This window comes from Bubalus bubalis, chromosome 11, assembly GCF_019923935.1.
Source record: "Bubalus bubalis isolate 160015118507 breed Murrah chromosome 11, NDDB_SH_1, whole genome shotgun sequence".
NCBI lineage: Eukaryota > Metazoa > Chordata > Mammalia > Artiodactyla > Bovidae > Bubalus > Bubalus bubalis.
Genome location: NC_059167.1, coordinates 53,752,098 through 53,774,115, shown reverse-complemented (window position 1 = coordinate 53,774,115; position 22,018 = coordinate 53,752,098). Strand labels below are relative to the sequence as shown.

Here is a 22,018-nt window from a genome sequence, read left to right as displayed (position 1 = left end):
TACAAAGTCCAAATGACCCTTTAAAAATAAATTTATTTATTTAATTGGCTGTGTTGGGGTTTAGTTGCTCCTCGTCCTGTGGGATCTTAGTTCCTCGACCAAGCATCAACCCATCCTCCCCTGCATTGCAAGGTGGATTCTTAACCACTGGACCACCAGGAAAGTGAAGTCACTCAGTCGTGTCCGATTCTTTGCAACCCCATGGACTGTAGCCTACCAGGCTCCTCTGCCCGTGGGATTTTCCAGGCAATAGTACTGGAGTGGATTGCCATTTCCCTCTCCAGGGGATCTTCCCGACCCAGGGATCGAACCTGGGTCTCCCGCGTTGTAGACAGATGCTTTACTGTCTGAACCACCAGGGACCACTAGGGAAGTCCCTCAATTGACCCTTGAACAGCATGAGTTTGAACTGCAGGTCCACTTACAGGTAGATATTTTTCAATACTAAAGGCTGCAGTATTATGCAGTCCGGTGTTAGGTGAAACCATAGAAGTGGAGGAAGCACAGATATGGAGGGCTAACAGGGCCAACTATAAGTTATATGTGGTTTAACCCTGAGTTGTTCAAGGGTCAGATGTACTATGAGATTGCCCATCACCATGGGGCCTCCTATAGTTGCCAGCTATGCCATCACACATACACTAAAGGCTGCAGATAGAATTTCCTGTAATGTATAATACAATTAGTAGTTGCCATAAGAAACTTGGTCTCCTACTGGTCTCAGAGAGGTGATGTTTGTGATACTAAAAATCAGTATTGTCATGTTTCCATTCATAGTTTCATTTTAATGTTGACTGTTCTTTATTATTAAAATTTTATTTGTGGGGCTTTATTATAGGTACTTTAGAAAAATATAAACAATGAAGATTAAATAATAATCATTCTTAATTTCTCCACTCAAAAATAACCAGTGTTATTAATTTTGTGTATATTTTTTAGTCTTTCTCTTAAGACATCTTTCTATGTGATTAAGTTTTCATTATTTTAATGATAGTAGGGTATTCCATTATGTAAACACACATTTTTTTAAGTTTAACTCATCATCTACTATTGACATTTGAGTGGTTCCCCCCTCATGTTTTACTAATGGAAACAATGTTGTGATGAAAATCCATACTTACTTCCTAAGCCTACATTTCCAGTAGTTGAATTGCCAGATGAAAAAGAAAAAAAAAATTTTTCCTTGTTTCAGAGATGAGGAAACTGAGGCTCAAGAGAGATTAAGTATTTTGGCCAAGCTCACACAGCTGGCAGGTGACAGAGCTTGACCTGGGATCCAGTTTTCTTGACTCTAAATCTCATATGGGAATAGAGTTTCTGCATCTACTCTAATAATGATCACGCTCTACCAGTTCTGTGAATGCAAAGTATATGACCTGGCGGCTACTGTCTTTTCTTGAATTGTCACCTAGCAGTGGTCAATCCAGACAAACTGCCAAAAATTGTACTCAGAGGAGAAGAGAAAGGCTATATAGTTGACTTAACTGGACTTTTCATCTTTCTTCAAGATGATAATAATGTTGACATTTTTCGAAACCTTTATAGACTCTTGGTATCCTACACATTCAGGAATAACTGAAGCCATCTCTCCATTTCTGAATATTCATTTGATATCCTCATTGAATTCTGGAGTTTTTAGTTCTGAGAGTGGAGCTCATTTCCTCCAGATTTAGAACTATATTCTCCTTGTTTCCACTTCATTAGATTCCCTCTCCTTTCTAGGTGAGTCAGCACATGAGTGAACATGTGGAATTGTTTCCTCATTTGACATACCCAATATACCCTTGCTCTATCCATACTTCTTACATTAGTAGCAAACAGGTTTGAGGTGGCTGCAGACCAGGTGAGATTTCTTCCATCATTACTTGCCTTGACCTGATATGCTGACCACAAAACATGGTCCATGAAATATGATTATGTTAAGTATACAAAGACATACATACTATATGAGAAGTATCCATATACAAGGACATAATATATGAGAAGCCTGACTTGCTTTGGGGCCCCAACTGCATCATCTTTGATGATTAAGCAACCAACTAGCTCTGGTAGCTTCTAAATTGTGGGCTTTAAAGCTGTGGCCATGCATTTGACAGCATCCAGACAAGTCTACAGACTGTACAAGTCAGTACTTGACCTGTTAGTGGCAAAGATAAGCAATTTCAACAGGTTTCAGAGGCATATAAGGAAAGCATTTGCTGGAAAAGCATGGTAAAAGCTGCTGAATTTTACCTGCGTTGGATCATTCACTTATATGCTAAAACTACTCAATTTCAGAAGGCTCAGCTGTAAGTGTTAACCGTTGTCCATTCATATCTCTGCCTAGAGCTCCAAGATCAAATTTAAGTCATCCGAGTAATATCTAATGGGTAGCTCCATTTTCAGGATAGAGACTTGATAAAAGGAAATAAATTTGAAAGAATAAAGATTCTTATTATTCTTACTGTCCATTAGTACTAATCATACATTTGGCACCAGCAAGCCATAAGAGGAGAAATTACCCTCCTTAGGTATGGGCTTTTCATAATGCACTGAATAACCATCTCAAAGAGAGAAGATGGATGTTTCCCAAATACGTTTAGTCTCAAAATTTCTTTCTAGGATAGACGATGGTCTCTTTATGTTACTTTCGCTGGCGGACTAGGAATAAGGTTTTGTCCTTGGAACTGTTTTGTCAAAGATAAAGGCAGGACTTGAAAGCGAGTATGACTCTGGCCTGCCTGCCCAAAATTAAAAGATATTTCTAGGCACATATGTCAGGAAATATGACCTAGAGATGAAGGGCAATAATAAGAATTTTTTTTTATTCAAAAAACAGAAAAAAAAATTCTCTTATTCATTCCCATAATCGTTTTTCAAACTAAACTGTAAATTTGTGTGTGTGTGTGTGTGTGTGTGTATTGTAAAATGTACCTTGATTTGTAAAAGAGCTGAAGTTTTACTACCAAAATTACTCAACCTAGGCTCAAATCTAACAGAAAAGAAACTTCACATTAAAGTATTATTTATTATCGTAATTAGTATTTCTGATGATTTTAAAGGCTTTTTAATGCAATTACAAAATGTTTGATTGTCGTAACATTGCTAATGCTTTGTTGCCTTCCTCATGTTGTCCTTGGTCCCCACAACCCTGGCACATAATTTATTTCTCTTTTGAGTGAACCCTAAGCATTAGTGTCCATTAAGAAATTTTAAAACAAAGTCCAGAGATTACTTGGAGCACTTTCAGTAATATGTACTGATTATCATTAATAGCTCTTTTGTCCTAGGCAAGGACGTTGTTTTGTAATATCATTTTGTTTGGCCGAGACCTTCTCGGGCTGTGCTCCTGATCTGAATCCTATGTTGATTCTGCCCTCCATAGTGTGGAATGGAACAAGCTCACAGGACAAGTCAGAATGGGTGACAGTGGGCCAGATGCCAGCACAAAGTGATATGTTTTTTTTTACGAAACAGTTGTTAGCCATTCAAAAAAAAATCCTACATGCTGGGCCTTGTTTCTTATTTCATGTTCTTATGCTATGTATAGATCTCTGTTTTAACTACCAGCTCCTTATGATGAGGAAGTGAAAGAGAAGTACAGGAGGGAGCAGGTGGACCAGACGATCTCAACCTTATCACAATGCTTGTTGATAATATGGCAGAAGGGAGCCCTAATTTTCCAGATTGTATTTTGAAAGTTCTGCCCGAGCTTTCAAATATTTATTTACCAGATTATCCACCCATGAAACAGTAGTGCTCTAATGGGCATTGCCTGAGTTCCCCACCCCCCTACCAGGGATTGTACTCTGTTTATCCAGTGCAGAGTATCTGCAATTAAAAACATCTTTAGTAGGAAAGAGGCACTATACTGTGTGTCCCATGTGAATTACATTATTTAAGTCTTACTATAAACCTAGCACTGAGAATTTTATTCCCATTTTATGGATAAGAAAACAGAGGCTCAAGAGACGTTAAGCCATTTTCCCAAGACCACAGCTTGAACAATAGGCATCTTATTTAACTCAGGCATCTCATGAGGAGGGAGAATGAATATTGCAAAGGCCTTTGTATTTGGAGCCCTCCTTTTCTAGAAATAAAACCAAGAGTCAGTGTGCTGGGGTCACTGTAGACACATGAAACAAGCTGGCCCAGTAAAAATTTTGTAAATTATCTTTCGGCACCTCTTTTCCTCCCCACCATACACAGCCATTTGAAACAGGGAAACATTGATATATTTAAAAATAAAAAGAAGAAAATACAAATTCCACAATATCTTATTTTTTTTTTTAATTGCAGTATACCTAGATAGCATATTGAAAAGCAGAGACATTACTTTGCCAACAAAGGTCCGTCTAGTCAAGGCTATGGTTTTTCCAGTGGTCATGTATGGATGTGAGAGTTGGACTGTGAAGAAAGCTGAGCGCCGAAGAATTAATGCTTTTGAACTGTGGTGTTGGAGAAGACTCTTGAGAGTCCCTTGGACTGCAAGGAGATCCAACCAGTCCATTCTAAAGGAGATCAGTCCTGGGTGTTCTTTGGAAGGACTGATGCTGAGGCTGAAACTCCAATATTTTGGCCACCTCATGCAAAGAGTTGACTCACTGGAAAAGACCCTGATGCTGGGAGGGATTGGGGGCAGGAGGAGAAGGGGACGACAGAGGATGAGATGGCTGGATGGCATCACCGACACGATGGACGTGAGTTCGGGTAAACTCCGGGAGTTGATGGACAGAGAGGCCTGGCGTGCTATGATTCATGGGGTCTCAAGGAGTCGGACACGACTGAGCAACTGAAATGAACTGAACTGAACTGAACTGAGTAGTTGATTTACAATGTTGTGTTTCAATTATACAGCAAAGTGATTCAGATATGTATAGATATATGTAGATATACATGTATATTTTTTCAAATTATTTTTATTATAGGTTATTTCAAGATATTGAATGTAGTTCCCTGTGCTAAACAGTAGGTCCTTGTTGTTTACTCTTTTATATATGATAGCATATCTGTTATTTCAGCTATTTTTTATTGTGTTTGCTTTTCCTTTTGTTTTTTATTCTAACACAGACCTTATCCATGTTGCAAATATCTCTATCTCAACAATTATTATCTCATCATGAGGGAGTCTCACAAATGCCAGTATGGTAACTGGCATGTCTGGAGAGGAGGAAAGATGCCATTTCTTACCAAAAAAAAAAAAGTTAAACTTGGTATCATTGCCTGGAAACCAAGAGACAATAAGAAGTCCATCGAGGAATTTAATTGGTCAAAGACTTAGCACCAAGGGGGTATATCAGATTTCATTCCTCGAGTACGCTGCTCCATGATAACTGTAACTCTGAAACTACTGATAACCATGACAGTGATGAATCTGTGGTATTTTCATGACATTTCCTTTTCATTACTCTGAAGTGTGGTCGGCTAAATAGAGTCAAGGAATCTTGCTGTATTACAAGTTCTATTTCCAGTTTTTTAAGGACTCTCCACACTGTTCTCCATAGTGACTGTACTAGTTTGCATTCCCACCAACAGTGTAAGAGGGTTCCCTTTTCTCGAAGATTTGGGAGAATGGCATTGAAACATGTATAATATCATGTATGAAACGAGTTGCCAGTCCAGGTTCAATGCACAATACTGGATGCTTGGGGCTGGTGCACTGGGACGACCCAGAGGGATGGTATGGGGAGGGAGGAGGGAGAAGGGTTCAGGATGGGGAACACATGTATACCTGTGGCGGATTCATTTCGATATTTGGCAAAACTAATACAATTTTGTAAAGTTTAAAAATAAAATAAAATTAAAAAAAAAAAAGAAGTTCTAGTTTGGGAAGAGTTGTTGTGGAGATTTTTTTTGCCCTTAGTTTTAAGGATATTAATTGGCAATTTAAAATTGTTATCACACTGTTAAGTTAGAAATTACTCTAAAGCATTACCTAGGGATGTTTTTCTCTCTCCCCGTCTCTCTCTGTCTCTCTCTCTCACACACACATGCACACATATAAAATGAGCAGGGTAAGATTATAAGGAGTCTCACAATTTTATCAAAAGTTACCATTTTTCTCTAGCCCAGATAATTTTAAAATATCACCCAAAAGAAGTGTATCTTTTCCTTATATAACCTTTTGTGGATACTGCCTTCTTTCTTCTTTGATTTTTAAAGGTAAAAAGAAGAAAAGTTTCAGGGGGTTGCCTTTGATTGTGAGCTACATTGGATTTTTTTTGCAGTGAGAAATAGACCTGGCAGCCTGTTGCATAGAGGAAGTTTGGTTTGATAGCTTGAAAGCAGGGCAAGGAGTCACTGATCAAGACACTAGAAGGGAAATCAAGAAATCGTGTAGTTCAGCTATCTCATTCTACAGATGAAAAAACTAAGCCCCAGAGAAGTTAAATGACTTTCCCAAATCATCCAGCAAGGTCACTTTTGGCTCAGGGTGTATGAGTGGTCTGTGTTTAGAAAGTTAGTTCCAGGTTCCAGCCATCACTCTTCCACAACTCCATGAAGTCCCAATCTCTGTAGAGCACATGCCTCTGCAGATCTCTGGGGAAGGATATTGCCATCACTTCCCAGACATTGGGAAGTGCATCAAAACCTTCACAACATCTGGACTTGGTTTGACATGCTTTGGTGGTACTGATCCAAGTCCTTTGTCCATGCAGGCCAACTGCCCATGTGCAAGTATCTTCCCTTGATTTTAGAGAGAAAAATCCAGTGGAGTTTGGGGTCTAGAATAAGAGTCCACTTACTTCTAGAAACTTAGTTCTCTGTCTTACGCTCATCAGATACAAACTTTGAAGTCAGAGCCCTTGATCTGATAACCAGTATGAAACCCAGTACACCATAAGAAGCTAAGGCATAACTTTTGGTAGGACATTTGAATTCATCTTTGTTAAAGCAAGACTGTGTGGGTTGCCCATCCTTTATCAAAGTTAATAATTAACATTTATATCACACTTCCCACTTTGTAAAGCTCTTTACACATTTTTATTTTATTTTGACTTTCACAACAGCCTTTTGAGTATTATTCTGATTATATGCAATTGTAGAGACCAGAGAAGTGAAGTAACTTGCCCAGGGTCTCTGCCAAGCGGAGAAAAGTGGATGGACTAAGAACATAAGTTCAGGTCAGCTGGACTCCAAATCCAGTTATCTGTAAAGCTACCTTGGGACTTCCCTGGTGGTCCAGTGGTTAAGAATCTGCCTAGGGGACTTAGGTTCGATCCCTGGTCTAGGAACTAATATCTCGCATGCCAGAGGGCAATGATGGCTACACGCAATAGCTACACAGCCCTACATTCTGAAGCCTGTGGGCCCAGCTAGACAGAAGCCCACATGCCACAGCGAAAGGTCCCACAAACCACAACTAAGACCCAGTGCAGCCAAAAATGAATGAATATTTTTTTTTAAAGTTGCCTTTAAAAAGTCTATTCTTTTTCACTTCTGGGTTGAATTAGAGCTGTTTTTCTCTTAAACACTCATAATTTATCTTTAGAAAACCCAACTATCCTGGAATTCTTGATTGAGTCACTGCTGGGAGCGTTAGGTTTGAAAAAGGCTTACCCCTTCCACCTGAGAACAAAGATGGGCAACATAGATGGGCCTTGATCTCAGGGATGATAAGCTCTATAGCAAGAAAGACAGGGATCTTGCAGCCTCTGGGGAAATGACAAGAAAGCAAAATGGAAGACCAGCCAACCCATTTAAGGGAGGGGGAGGGATGAAGAAATGGCTGCTGGTCAGAAGCCAGGGTACACAGGCCTCTCAAGGATTTATTTCACCCAAGCACTGGTGGGGCTTCCTGGCTTAGCTAAGGCTGGGGGACAGGGCCCTGTACATTTAAATTATTTATAGAGCTGATTGCTGAGTGATGTGTTTTTGATGATAGCCATTCTGACCAGTGTGAAGTTATATTTCACTGTGATTTTGATGTGCATTTCCCTGATGGTTAGCAATTTTGAGCATCTTTTCATATGCCTGTTGGCCATCTGCCTCTTCTCTTTAGAAAAATGTCTATTCAGGGCTTCTGCCCATTTTTTAATCAAGTTGTTTGCCTTTTTGATGTTGAATTGTATGAGCTGTTTATATATGTTAGATACTAACCCCTTATCAGTCATATCATTTGCAAATTCTTTTTTTTTCCCCAGTAGGTAGGTTGTCTTTTCATTTTGTTGATGGTTTCCTTTCCTGTGCAAAAGCTTTTAAGTTCAGTTAGGTCCCATTTGTTTAGTTTTACTTTGCTTTAGGAGACAGAGCCAAAAAGAATAGTGCTACAATTTATGTAAAAGAATGTTATGCCCATGTTTTCCTCTAGAAGTTTTATGGTTTCCAGTATTATATTTAGGTCTTTAATCCATTTTGAGTTTTAGTATATGTGTTAAGTGTTCTGATTTCATTCTTTTACATGTAGCTGTCCAGTTTTCCCAGTAATGCTTATGGAAGAGACTATCTTTTCCCCATTGTGTATATTGCCTTCTCTGTCATAGATTCATTCACCATAGTATGTGGGTTTATTTCTGAGCGTTTTATCCTATTCCACTGATCTATATATATTTTGTGTGTGCCTATACCATACTGTTATGATTACTGTAGCTTTATAGTATTTTCTGAAGTCACAGAGCATGATCCCTCCAATTCCATTTTTCTTTCTCAAGGTTTGGCTGTTTCAGTCTTTTGTGTTTCCATATAAATTTTTAAATTATTTGTTCTAGTTCTATGAAAAATGCCATTGGTATTTTGATAGAAATCTGTAGATTGCCTTGGGTAGTATGATCATTTTAACAATATTATTTTTTCCAGTCCAAGAACATCATATATCTTTCCATCATTTTGTGTCATCTTCAGTATCTTTCATCAGTGTCTTATAGTTTTCAAGTACCAGTCTTTTGCCTCCTTAGAGAGCTTTAAATACCTACCATGGATTCACTTCCCACCAGATATTAACTTTCCACAGAAAACTTTTTATTGTCTTCATTAAACTTTCCAGAGTTGACTCATCTGTGCAATGAGAAGGACATTTTCTCCTTTTTTCCCCACTTCTGTGGAGTCAGTTACTTTGAAGTACTGGAGCTTCCATAGAGAAAAGACTACCGTAAGACATTAGTGTGATCACAGTTATTTTTAAGGAAATGAGAAGTAAGGAATTCCATGAAATTTTCTGATTGTTTCTTTAAATTTGTCTTTTATGTGTTCAAATTGTTTCAGTTCATTTTCCTATTCTATGAAAACAGAATTTTGACTTCATAATGGCTCTTAAGTTAAAAAAAAAAAGGAAAAGAAAATTAAGTGTTATACACAGTTCTGTCTCTATACTTAGGAGTTGTAATGCATTTTAAAAGATATTACTTATGTGAGAGGGATGTGTTTTTTAAGCCTTTCTCCATAAAAGTATATCTACTAATTTATTGGTATATTTTTCCTTGCTGTAATGAATATAATTTACACTTTATTTGTATAAGTTAGGGTTGCCAGATAAAATACAGGATGCTTAGTTACATTTGAATTTCAGATAAGTTATTAGTGTCTGAAATTTAAATGTAACTGGGAATCCTGTATTGTTTCTGCTAAATCTGGCAGCTCTTGTATAGATATATCCCCCAGTTATTTATACTGATCACTAATTGGCAGTTTAAAAAAAAAAAAAGGCTGAGTTTGTGCTGTTGCAGAAGTCGTACTTTCTTCTGGAGACAGATACGAGAAGTTTTAGCTCTGTGCTATTCTGATCACAAAGACCAAGCGGTTTTCCTGGAAAGATTTTCAAAATCTATTATCATTATAATCGTCATGAAAATATTTGATGAGAACACTGCATCACACTGTATAATAAATTTAAGTAGAAAAGTCAAAGCAGTGGTATTTTCATCAGGCCTTTGGATGTCAGGAAAAATTGTTCCACACTCAGCGAATATAGATAGGTGCGTTTGGGGCTGTGTTAAATCCAATTGTGTGAAGGTTCTGAATAATCAGGAGTGACAGCATAAGCACTTTCTCTTCAAAGTGATTTTTACAGAAAGCATTATTTCCTAAGGAAAGTACACATATAGCTCTCATAATGCTGAAAGAGCACTCATATATCAATTTACTGGTGCTGGTGTCATGAGCTGGAGTTGCAAATGGTATTCAGATTTTCAATTTGACTCCCTGTTGCTGTTGGGAGAAGGTCCCTTCCCATGAAAAAGCTTATTTCAAAAACTCCTAAAACCCTTTGGTTAGTTCCCATGTGAGAGAGTCTTTAAGACTCTTTGCAGAGGGTTTTAACTTCACTCTGCAAAGCCAACTCAAACACTATGAAAAACAATAGTTTCGTTTTCCTCAATAAAAAGGGGGGGAAAAAGAATTTGAGTTGGGCTATGTAATTTCAGCTTCCCTAAATAAGTCCTTTGGAAAGTTGTGGGGGGAACAAGTGTGTGATTTTGGTCTTGGCGCACAACTTTGGCACTAACTTTTTTTTTTTTTTTAATGTCTACCATGGATTTTCACAACCGATTTCTTCCCTGTATGATACGTCCCATAGCTAAGTAATAGGTCTGATGTGGGTGCCAAATTTTTCAATGAGGTTACTTTCTAGAGGAGGGTTAAATAGTTCTCTTAATAACTTAAAAGAAAAAACACATTTAAGGTTTACCGCATTTCTTAGTCACAGGCTAAATGTTTTCAAGAGTTTTATGACTCTGAGCCTATTTCGTCTTAAGAATATCCCCCAAGAAGAATGAAGCATACAGAATTAATAAGTGGAACACTTCTGAAATGGCAGTAGCACTGTTTTCACTGAAGGATGCGTTCACATTATCGTTCTAAGGTCCTCATGTGCTGAATCTTGCCCAGCTCCATTCCTCACCTGCTCTCTGTAGAGCAGCTTGGAAGCCTCAGGGGTGCTGACTCATGAATCCCTCGTGTTTTCACGTGGTTTGTGCGCATTCTGCTGCCATTTGCAGAAGTAGCATTCATCCCCCTTCTGACTTTAATGAGTACAGACAGAGAGGTACACTTTGTGGATGTATTTTCCCTCCCCATTAAATGTTATGCTTCATGTAAGCAGCAAGAGTCATTTTCATTAAAAAGTAAACATGAAATCAATGGCCAGAGCAAATTAATTGCTCCGTGGCTCGGTTCATCTTGTCTGAGTAAGTTGGCATCACTCTCTTAAATATTTCCCTTAAATCTTTCCCACTCTACCTATAAACGTGATCATCTTCCCTTTTTAAAATCAAAAATAAGAGTCTTCCCTCATTCTGTTTAATCACTGTCTATGCTGCTATTTTTTTTTTTTTTTTTTTTTTTTTACCACAGAATCTCTTAAGCCAGTAGGCAATGCTTGCTGGCCCCATGGTGAATGATTTCATTACTCTGGGGTAGATCCCGTGATGTTGTAGGTGAAATGAGAACTCATCTTCCTTCTCCGTCCCCATCTGAATAAAATGTATTTCAGAGTATACTGGGAAGGATGTATGTTCTAAGAAACACACATAGGCCGCTTTCTCACCCTTGTCCTTGTTTCTTCTCTTCTAGGTATCTCAGTAACAAAGAAGACACATACATGTAAGTAATGCATCTTTTTTTCTTGTCCAAAGTTTTCTGCAGAATTGGAATTCGCATATGTCTGGCTGCTGTGGCCCTTCCAAGTATAACTAATGTTTCAACTGTGATCCATGGTCAGTACAGGTCATACTTCTCTACCTGTAGTGGTTGGAAGTGGTACATCTCCACCTGTGTGTACTGAGTGTGTGTTAAACAGGGTCTAGGCGTAGTGTGATACATTCTAGCAATTCAAGGCATTCATCTGTAGAAAAACCATACAATCTAGCCGGGAGGATCAATTAATTACTTACTGGTCACCCTTACTCTGGATCCTTCTTAGAGGAGTTGGTATGTTTCTAGGAAACATCACCTTGATTTCTTTTAAACTTGGGTTTCCTTTTCCTCACCATTCACGATGTAGGTCGTTTTGTACTTGTGTCTGTGGAGCAGAGATACTGACCAGGAATCTGGGTGCTGCCGGTTGACCCTGAGTGTGGCCTTTGTGGGCCCTGGTAAATCGCATGGGTAGTTTGATGTGGAAACGTGTGCTGAATTTACCCTCTGTATTCATTCCCACCTCTCAGGTTCAACTGCTTTCATCAATTGCCTTCATTCGAACTCCACCATAAGTTTGCAAACTCACGTCAATGTAAAGTGTTGTGATTTGCATTCTGAGCAAATTTGACTGTGCCTTGAACCTCAGGATGAAATCAATAACGTCATTGATGGCAGGCAGTCAACTTTCGCTGTACTCGACCAGCATATTATTTAGACTTTGAATTAAGAGTGTCAGAATTTGATAACTATTTTAGACCACAGATACGTGCTACCTATCAGATATGTTTGGGCATCCTTCTAAGGCAAGCAATGGAGATACTTATGGCACAATTTAGGGCCGACAGAGACGTGTCCCCCAATTTTTCCTATGTATGCTTTGAAAAGTTTTGATTTTATGTGAACCATTTGGAGGGGGAAAAAAATCTGTGTACCATCAAAGTAGTTTATCTTGTGCCTCGGTTGATTCTTAAAATCTGCTCTTGGATTTGTCTGTCTGTCTATCTGTATTTGTAGAAAATAAACACAAAAAGCAAAAAAAGCACAAAAGCCAACAACCCCACCCAGTTTGATGGTTGCCTGACTCTTAGGTCCCAGTCCTGCAGTCTCTCCACGTGGCTCTCCCGTGGGCTCCAGTGGAACGTTAGTTTGAGGATAGAGGGAAGTTCAGGCCCGTAATGGACACATGCTCAGGACAGCACCTCATCTCTCAATGCACAGTTCCAGCTGGCTGTCCCTCCACCAGGATAGTCTGTGGCCCTTAGTTTTTTGGGGGTTGTTTTGTCGTCGTCGTCGTTGTTGTTCTTGCTGTTGTCGGTGCATAATTGAGCTCATGATGACTGAGAGATTGACAGTGCAGGAGACTGAAGTCCTCTGTATATCCGCAGGGCAGGCATGGTACAGAGCGCTTCCTTGCACAGCCTTGCCCATGAGCTCGTCCCTGGCCTGGTGGGACCCACTCTAGAGGTGGTAAGTAATTCAGTCTTTCTGCTAGCTCAGTCCTGGGCCTCTCCCGAACAGGGGCGGATGATTGTGCCTACTATTGATGGCGGTTTGGGGTATGGACTCCTGGCCACCTGGCAATATACAGAAAGCCGCTGACTGTTTGCATTATGACTTGGCTCCTGGAGAAGCGAACAAAACCACTAGTTGAATTCCATTGGATTCAATGAATAGGACAGAGACCAGAGATGTTACTTAACATCCAGACCATCTATCCATAAGGACCTTCAAGGAACTGTCATCCCTAAGGATAATTTCATTGGCCTGTTGCAGAAATAATAACCTGTGGTTGGATTGAAATTCATGGAAGGATTTGGGTGACAGCATGAGAGTTGTAGCTAGTGAGAAAAGGTAGCACTTCAGGAAATGTAACAGGTTGGTCTTTCAATGGAGGCTTACTGAACTCTATCAGATATACCTGCTTGAAAACAAAATCAAGATATAGCCAGAGTGGGTAGATTTTGAGTGCCTTTCTAACTATGAAAATCAGCAGGAAAATTCTTAGGGATTAAGCATAATGTAAATGTAGAAAGATTTCATACTTCCTTTATTGTGTAGCTTCGATATTACATTTATAAGAACGATTTAGATTGGAAATCATCTTGGTTTTTTTTGGTTGATGTTTACTTTCATGATGTGGAGACAGGGCCCAAGATAAAATGTCCCAATGACAAGCTGGGAAGAATAGCATCTGAATAGACAGTTGACACAAAACTTTGCACATGCCAAGGAGAAATTGAACTGTCCAAGTTGCATGTTAGTGAAAGTCTTCTATGACACTTAAACATGGAGATTGTTTTTGTCACTAAGCTTACCAGACAGACCATCATATTTCTGATCTTAGTGTCTCTACAGGCCCCGCAAGTTGTGAGGAGGAAAACAAATCAGTTCTTCCTCTAATAACCATCACCCAAATGACTTCTTTAGCATCTGTCCGATTTTTCTTGAAAACTGAACTCTCCCAACTTGCTGATCAGTTTTCTTAAGATGTTAAATTCCAGCTCCTTCTAAATCATCTTGACATCTATTCTTCAAAAAGTTTCACTCTCAGGGAAGTGTGAATTCATTTTTCGGACTGTCTCGAGACTTCTACTTTTAGCCAGGGTTTGGCAAACTTCGGTCAAGGCTTGACTATATAATCACCCACAGCTGAAGTCACCTCCCATTAGCAGTTTCAACCTGAATTTCCTAACTGCCGTCACAGAGAGATTGTTCCACTTACAAATTAACATGTACAGTTGCAGAATATATTATCAGACCCGAGTGTCAGCTCACAGGTACACCAGTCAGAGGTGCAAGAACTACAAAATGAACCTGAATAGTTGTGACAGTTGATCACATTTTAGGCCACCTTGTTATCTGGAAAGTACAGGTATTGCTTCTTTAAAAAAAAAAAAGTGTTTGGGGTGAGTTAAGCCATAAATTCCCAGGAAAAGAGATCTGATTGTTAGCCTCACAGAAATCCATAAGCATGGTCTTTGGAGACCACTGATTCTCCTCAGTTCCTGGGACAACACCATCCGTGTCATTAGCTTTACTTGGCAGGTGAGGAAGGGCCAAGTTTGGAGGCTTCTGCTATGAAGTCATCATGACAGATCAAGGAATTCTTATACTTTCGATGTTCTTCACTTGTCAACAGGAAGTGTTCCTGATGGGTTTTGGTGTGTGAACACAAAAGGGAGTTTTTATTTGTGGGATAGGGGTGTCCTCGAGAAATTTTACCGTGGTGTAGAATTTAATTTTCGTGGTTGATTATATAGCCCCTGTATTTGGTTGGACACTTCCAAGATTGCTTTAGCTTCGGTGATTCACAAGTTTGTTCTGGTCTCTTTCCTGCTGAAATAGTACTATGTGGATAAATATGTTTTTTCTTGGAATCCACTGCTGTCTTTGTTTTTATTATTTGCCAAGGACAACTGTTCATTTGCTCCTGACTTTTTAATCTAATTCTGCATGGGTAGTTCTGCATTCACTAAAATGTTAGAAGACGACATATAAGGAGATGAAAAAGTGAAAATACAACAGATAATAATCTTAGCCGTTTCCAGCTACTAGGGAGTTTACCATCATTGCCAGCATCTTAGGGAATGTAGCATCTAGTCACCACAGCGTAGACCAGAGAGATGCCTGGTTGGCTCCTGGATTCTCCAGAGTGTCAATAGACCATCATCACTTCCTCCTGTTCTCATCCTTGTTTATATTCTTCATTCTTTTTTTAGAGATTTTTGTTTATTGAAGTACAGTTGAGTCACAATAATGTGTTATTTCAGGTGTACAGCACAGCGTGATTCAGATAGATAGGGAGGTAGATAGATCTTTTTCCGATTCTTATCCCTTATTCATTATTATAAAATATTGAGTACAGTTCCCTACTCTGTGCTATATAGTAGGTCCTTGTTGGTTATCTATTTTATATATAGTAGTGTATATATATTAACCCCAACACCCTAATTTATATTCCTAAATCATATCCCTTATATTTCTTGTTTAAGTCTCTTCTCCTTGCTTTCTTCCACACTCAGGGACTTCCAGACATTCAAAAATTACAAGTTACTCAGTAAGCAATCAAGAAAATTTGTCAGTGTAGTCCCACTGAGAGTCAGTTTTACCTAGTAAATAAAAATAGAATATGCTTCTGAACCTTCTGGAACTTTGCATTTTAACCCAAATAACCATCAAAAGTGAATTTAGTACATTTGCAAATGTTTGGTTGCATCAGGTTAACACCTAAGATTTCTTTGGAGGGAATGATGCTGAAGCTGAAACTCCAGTACTTTGGCCACCTCATGTGAAGAGTTGACTCATTGGAAAAGTCTCTGATGCTGGGAGGGATTGGGGGCAGGAGGAGAAGGGGAGGACAGAGGGTGAGATGGCTGGATGGCATCACCGACTGCATGGATGTGAGTCTGAGTGAACTCTGGGAGTTGGTGATGGACAGGGAGGGCTGGCATGCTGCGATTCATGGGGTCGCAAAGAGTTGGACACGACTGAGCGACTGAACTGAACTGAACTGAACTGAACACCTAAGATAGAAAATTAAAGCACTGTGTTATTTATAAATAGATTTTAGTTATTAGAAGTAAAAATATTTTTGTACAAATCAGAATATTTCTTTGAGAACTAACCCTTTTGTATCTTTAAAGAAAAAAAAACTATTTACATTAACCAAGCAGACTTGGTTAATGTATTCACTTCTTACCCCTAGAGACTTGGCTTTAAATTTGACTTAGAGAAAATTAGTTTTGAGGCCTCAACCTCCTCTCCATGGATATTTGCTGATATCGCAAAGTGAACCCAACAGTCTGTCACGGTTGTTGCTGTTTACTCAGGAGGTCTGAGAACTAGACTCGCCTTATTTTCTTGTTTTCTTTTCCTTTCCTTGAGGCCATTCCTTTTGGTTGTAGACTCTTAGCAACCCCAAACTTGGGGCTCACCCACAGTGTTTTCACAGTCCAGGAAAACTCAAGAACCATTCTTGGCAAAGTGAATGGAAGGTGCTTTGGTTGTATAGTTAATTGGTCGCTGTGACAACCAGTGTGAGTCATGGTGTGACTCACGGCAATTATAATTTCAATTGCTGGCTGGATGTTTCATTAGGACAGACCTGAGAAGAAGCCACACTGAAGTTCTTTCAGTCGGCTTTCATCCAGCTCTCATCCACCCATTGACCAACAGCCACAAACTAGTGCTCATGTAGTTGCCAGCAGTTTCATTTCTTAGCTTGCTGAGACCACTAACCATCCCAGACACTAAGTTTGCTACCGATGGAGCATGACCAAAATACAAGTGCTGGCCTCTTTAGAGGGCTACTCAATGGACAATTGTTTATTAAGGATTTACTATGTACTGACAGATTCTTTGACCCCAAGGAGCTTACACACTTAGATCAAGATTGGGACTGCAGGAAAGTGTGAACACATAATCACAGGAAATAATCTGAAAATACAAAGGCTAAGTGTACAGTTTCCAGAAGTTTCAGCTCATAACTGGAAAGCAGATTAAACCAGAAAAGTGAGAGAGGAGAAAAGAATTAGAGACCTCCAGGATTCTGACACTGTGACCCAAGCATACAGTAGCAATGAAGGGAGCAGTGAATATTTAACCCTGGATGCTAAAAATGACTCTTGCTCCTCCTCCTCTCCCCCTATTCTCACCCAGAGGAATACCTACTTTGTTCCTTCAAGATCAGTTAATTCAAGGAAGTAAAAAATCCCCCGAACCATCTGGAGACGTTTGCCTTGTTTAGACTCAGCCTGACTGTCTAGAGCCAAGCTCTTTGAACTATACAGGATTCCTCTGTCTCATCATATTAAGATATAAATGGATCACATTTGGCCCTGCCAGTCAGTTCTTCCAAGGTAGGAGATTTACATAGTCTAAAAATCTACCATTCATGGCGGGGATCTGTGAATTCCATTAAAAATCTGAATCTTTAGCTAAGTGTTTCCATCAGAGCATCCAACTGGTTCATATTTGCTGTTTATGGACCTCAAGATGTGTAGACTGAATTTGGACAAAAAGTATTTGTGTTCTCATTTCAGAACATAGGTTGAAAAGGTGAATTGAGATGAGTGGATAGCTCATAGGGTGAATAGCTCTTTTAAAGTCCATGATCACAAGACTTCCCTGGTGGTCCAGTGGTTAAGACTCTGTGCTTCCAATGCGGGGGATGTGGATTTGATACCTGGTCAGAGAACTAAGATTTCACATGCCACGTGGCATGGCCAAAAAAAAAAATTATGACCAGTGCTAGAAAATAAAAATGCTTAGCCTATCAAGTACTGGTGTCTACTTGATGGATTTCTTGTACATTTAATGAAACTCTTGTACATGATTGTGCTGATTGTTAAAGAAGAGCTGTATGTCTTTTCAGGATTTTGTGTTACTTCAAGTTCAGTAATAATAGTAATAACAGTGGTGATAGGAATGGTGAAGGTTCCAGTAAGTGCTATGGCAGCAACAGGAGCTATCACTTACTAAGCAGTTCTGATATTCCAGGCATTATGTTCGGTGCTTTACATGAATTATCTCATTTAATCTTCTCATTGGCCCCATGAGCTTTGTCCTACTTGTACCCCCAAGTTGAGATGAGAAAATTTGTCTGAGAGATCAGTCACTTAACTTAGAGAAGTGAGACAACTTGCAAATTCATTCATCTAGCTGGAAATGGGCAGAGCCGGGACTCAGAGTAGATTGACTCCTTGCATGCATATGAGTGCCACATTGTTATCTCCAATATCGGCATTGGGTAATCACCATGGAGCACTTGCTAAGTGCTGGATGCTTTTCTAAACAATTTGTATGTATTGTTTCATTCCATCTTTCCCATAATCTTGTGAGCGAGGTATTGCTACTATCCCCCCTCTACAGGTGAAAACTAAGGCCCAGGGTTCTACAACCAGCTGGTGTGTGGTTTAAGCCAGGGTTTAAGCCAACCCACAGAACCACAAAATGAAGTAAAGAACTTCATTCCTTAGAGTGATCGTTCCACTCAAAAATATAGGAAGAAAGTCAAGTATAATAGTCATTCCTACAAAGGACTCAGATTTTCTTTTACTTTATAACTGTTTTACATATAAAGACTTCTAACCTTGGTGAATCAACTGATTACAAAAAAAGGGTATGTTATTCCCACTATATGAAAAAGTTAATTTAAACCAATTGAACTAAAATGATCATTATTTATCTTTCTTTCAAAGGAAACTGAGTTTAATTATTATTGCACATGTTTGAGTATTCTGTTTATGAACCAGGTCTGTATGATGACTAATAATATAAATACATTATTACTTATTTTTTAACAACCTAATATCATTCATCAAAGAACAAACCTCCATTTAATACCACTATTCATACACCTCAACTGATTCCATGATAAAATGATAGTTTAAAATGGTTGTTTTTGCTTCTAAGATAGTCATGTTCCTTGCACTAGTAGTAATATGTATTTCTGACAGCAGGAACCTGTTTTCTACTGCAACAAAACCTTTAACAGTTATTTACGGCATTTATAAGAAAATTGCACATTAGCATTCTTTTGTCAGATCAGCTTGATAATTCATGTATAACTATCATTGCCACTAAGAGGTAGAACAATTCAGGATACTGTGGTTCCCTAAACCTAACCAAAAACAAACAAAACCATGAAAGCTAAAAGTTCCTTAGGGAACTGAAATGTATATCAAAGGGATGCGTAGGAGAATTAAACATCTGGGTTTCAAGTATGCTTGAGAGTACCTGAATTTCGGATTGGGTTTGCAGTCATACCAGCTTCTCTCTTTATTGAGATCTGCACCCAAAGGATTAAAAAGAAGCACAGATATTATCAAAGTGTCTGAAATATAAAGAAAGTTACTATCTACATGAACTTTATGAATTACACAAAAAAATTGCACACTAGGTCTATCAAATATACTTGCAGGAAGTTAGTGAATTCAGTCACATGGTCCTTTTGATTAAAATTGATGTTTATAACTGCTCAAATGATGACTAAGTTTTTCATTTCCATGCTATTCAATTACCCTTTTTCCTGTGACTGCTAGAGTTTCCTCACAGTTCTCCACCCACTTCACCTCCACCTCTGGGTACACATTATTCCTATGTAGGATTGATAGCTCTGTTTGTCTTGTTTTGCTTTGTTGAAATTGTAGGCATGGATTTTAGCCCCTCATGTCTTAAATGCTTAACCGTCAAGCATAAATAAGAGGGCATATTGAAGAAAAAGAGCAGAAACGGCAAGAATGTGCAAGATTCAGGTTTGGATTCAGAGAGACTTAATCCATACATCTTTTACTTTAATCATCTTGTTTTGGAGGAGAGAAGGAGGAGACTCTATGGTGGATGATCCAGATACTTGTGATACTGGAATCTAAGGCGGGAAGGCTAGAAAGCAGACCACAGCCAATTCCTGTACCAAATGCAGGTAGTCGGGAGTCAGAAAGATTTTATTAGCTTAATATTCCTAACACCTCCTCTGTGTGTGGCAGTGTGTTAGGCACAGCATAAAACAGAAAGTTTTAACTCTTAATCCTCACTCTCCAGCAGTTTAGTCTACATCTGAGTAGAAAGGACACTTGAGGAACTTTTAGTAATGAAGAAGTTGCAGAAGAATGCAGGGCTGTGATTCAATGGGATTGTTTGTCTGAGTAGGCAACCCAGGTGGGGAGCTGAACTGGATCAGCTGGAAGAGTAGTGAGTAGCTAGAAGATCAGCTGGAAGGTAGATTGATGGAGGACTTGGGGTGGGTGGTTATATAAACCTATCCGACTAGAGTAGAGTATTAACAAGAAAAAGAGAGGATGTGAAGAACAGAGATAAGACTTTTAGCTTTATCTCATAATCAGTGGGAAGCCATGAAATGGGTGTGAAAAGCACAGTGACCTGTAAACAATGTTTTTATTGCTGTCATTTAGTGAGTATCATAGGAATCACACATTCCATACTTCAATCCCTTTTCTGAACTCCAACAAAATTCTTAGCCTCAGATGGAGGTTCTTTTCTGGTCTTTCCTCTGATCACCTGTGTAAAAAAAGTGCTTATTGAGCAGGAAAGATTTAGTCCAAAAAGAGAAGGCTGTTCTAATTATTAAAGAAAAGTGTTTCATTTTTTTTTCTCTCCATCTTCCCAGTTTGAAGGTCTAATTTTAAGACCAATGCTTGCCATTTCATTAAAATCAGAGGAATGAAGCAAACAGTGAAACCTGAAAAATACATACACACTTTGAATTATGTGGCTAATGTTTCTTTTTGCTTTCTTTCATTCCTACTGCTAATTGGCTGAGGCAACTGTAATATACGAAGAGCCTGTATCTTTCCAACCCTTTTCAACTCAGTCACACAGAGCTTTCTAAAAATTTGAACCCTACATTCCCAATCTTGCTCACTCCTTACATAGACAAAGTAAATAGCCTTATTATTTTTCATAAGCACAAAGAATTATTTCCCTCACATGACTGCACAGTACAGTTCAAAGCTAGCTAATGATATGTCCTTTTCTCTTTGTTATTCTTTCTTAATTTCACAAGAATGGGTTTCTATTGTTACACTTAACACTGAGGTTCAGCTGTAGCATTCTATTGGCTGCACGTTCAGAAAAGTCTTCAGTATATAATGAACCATCTCACGGTAATTTATCTGTCTCTCTTCACCGTGTCTTTTTGCGTCGACAAAACTGAAAATTCACTTTCCCTCACCAAGTTGGGGCATCGAGATAATTGATTGTTACCAGTCTCTGCTGTTCTTAGACAGGATAACACCAGTGCCTCTAGAGAACAGGTGAAAACTAAACTCTGTCCCCCGAGGCCAATGAAATAGCTGTTTGGTCCCTTGTGTGAAACTTCCTAATAACTTAACTGGGCAGCCTCTGGGTCCCTGGAGGCCTTCTCCACAAGAGTATTCCCTCTCTTTGTTAAGATTGCTTATTAAAAATGATTTTATAATGAAGTTGCCTCAAATAGCAGCTCTTTTCCTGGTTGTCCTTGAAGCTGTGGTGAAGAATCTCAGAGACAACTGTCTAGGGTTTTCCTCCTTGTTAAAAACTTCTCTCTCACCACTGTTACTCTTGATTTTTAAGGAGACAAAGTCTAACTGACACAAGTCCCTCTCCAGTTGATTATGTCGCTTAAAATCCTGTGCAAGGCATTATTGCCAGTTGAGCTTGTCATTCGGGCTCAGACATCGAATTGATCAACATGGATGGAGGATATTTAAGTCTGCTGTGGGAGCAAGGCTGTCGGGTTTCCCTTGGAAAACCGCACCAAAGGAATGTGACTGCTAACTCTGCCCCAATGCCATCAAAACCATGATGTCTAATTATTTTATTTCTTTGGTCCTAGGTGTCTATCTGTAGACTAACCATTTTCCTGCCACAAGGGACTGTCGTGAAGGGGAATCAAAATAAAAAATTAGTGTTGCTTTCTTTGCTACCCATGTACTGTATAAATTCAAAGGTTTTTTGTAAATGTAGGCTA

The 22,018-nt window shown here is 39.0% G+C and overlaps 1 protein-coding gene across 3 annotated transcripts in view; it reads left to right on the top strand.

Moving 5' to 3' along the window:
• The window catches only part of RORA (RAR related orphan receptor A), an 811,781-nt gene that overhangs the window by 597,504 nt on the left and 192,259 nt on the right, over positions 1-22,018 (top strand). For all 3 annotated transcript variants that reach the window (XM_044925518.2, XM_025296493.3, XM_025296495.3), the window contains exon 5: positions 11,485-11,514. In XM_044925518.2, coding sequence (XP_044781453.1) covers positions 11,485-11,514 — 30 coding nt within the window. The remainder of the gene's footprint in view (positions 1-11,484; positions 11,515-22,018) is intronic.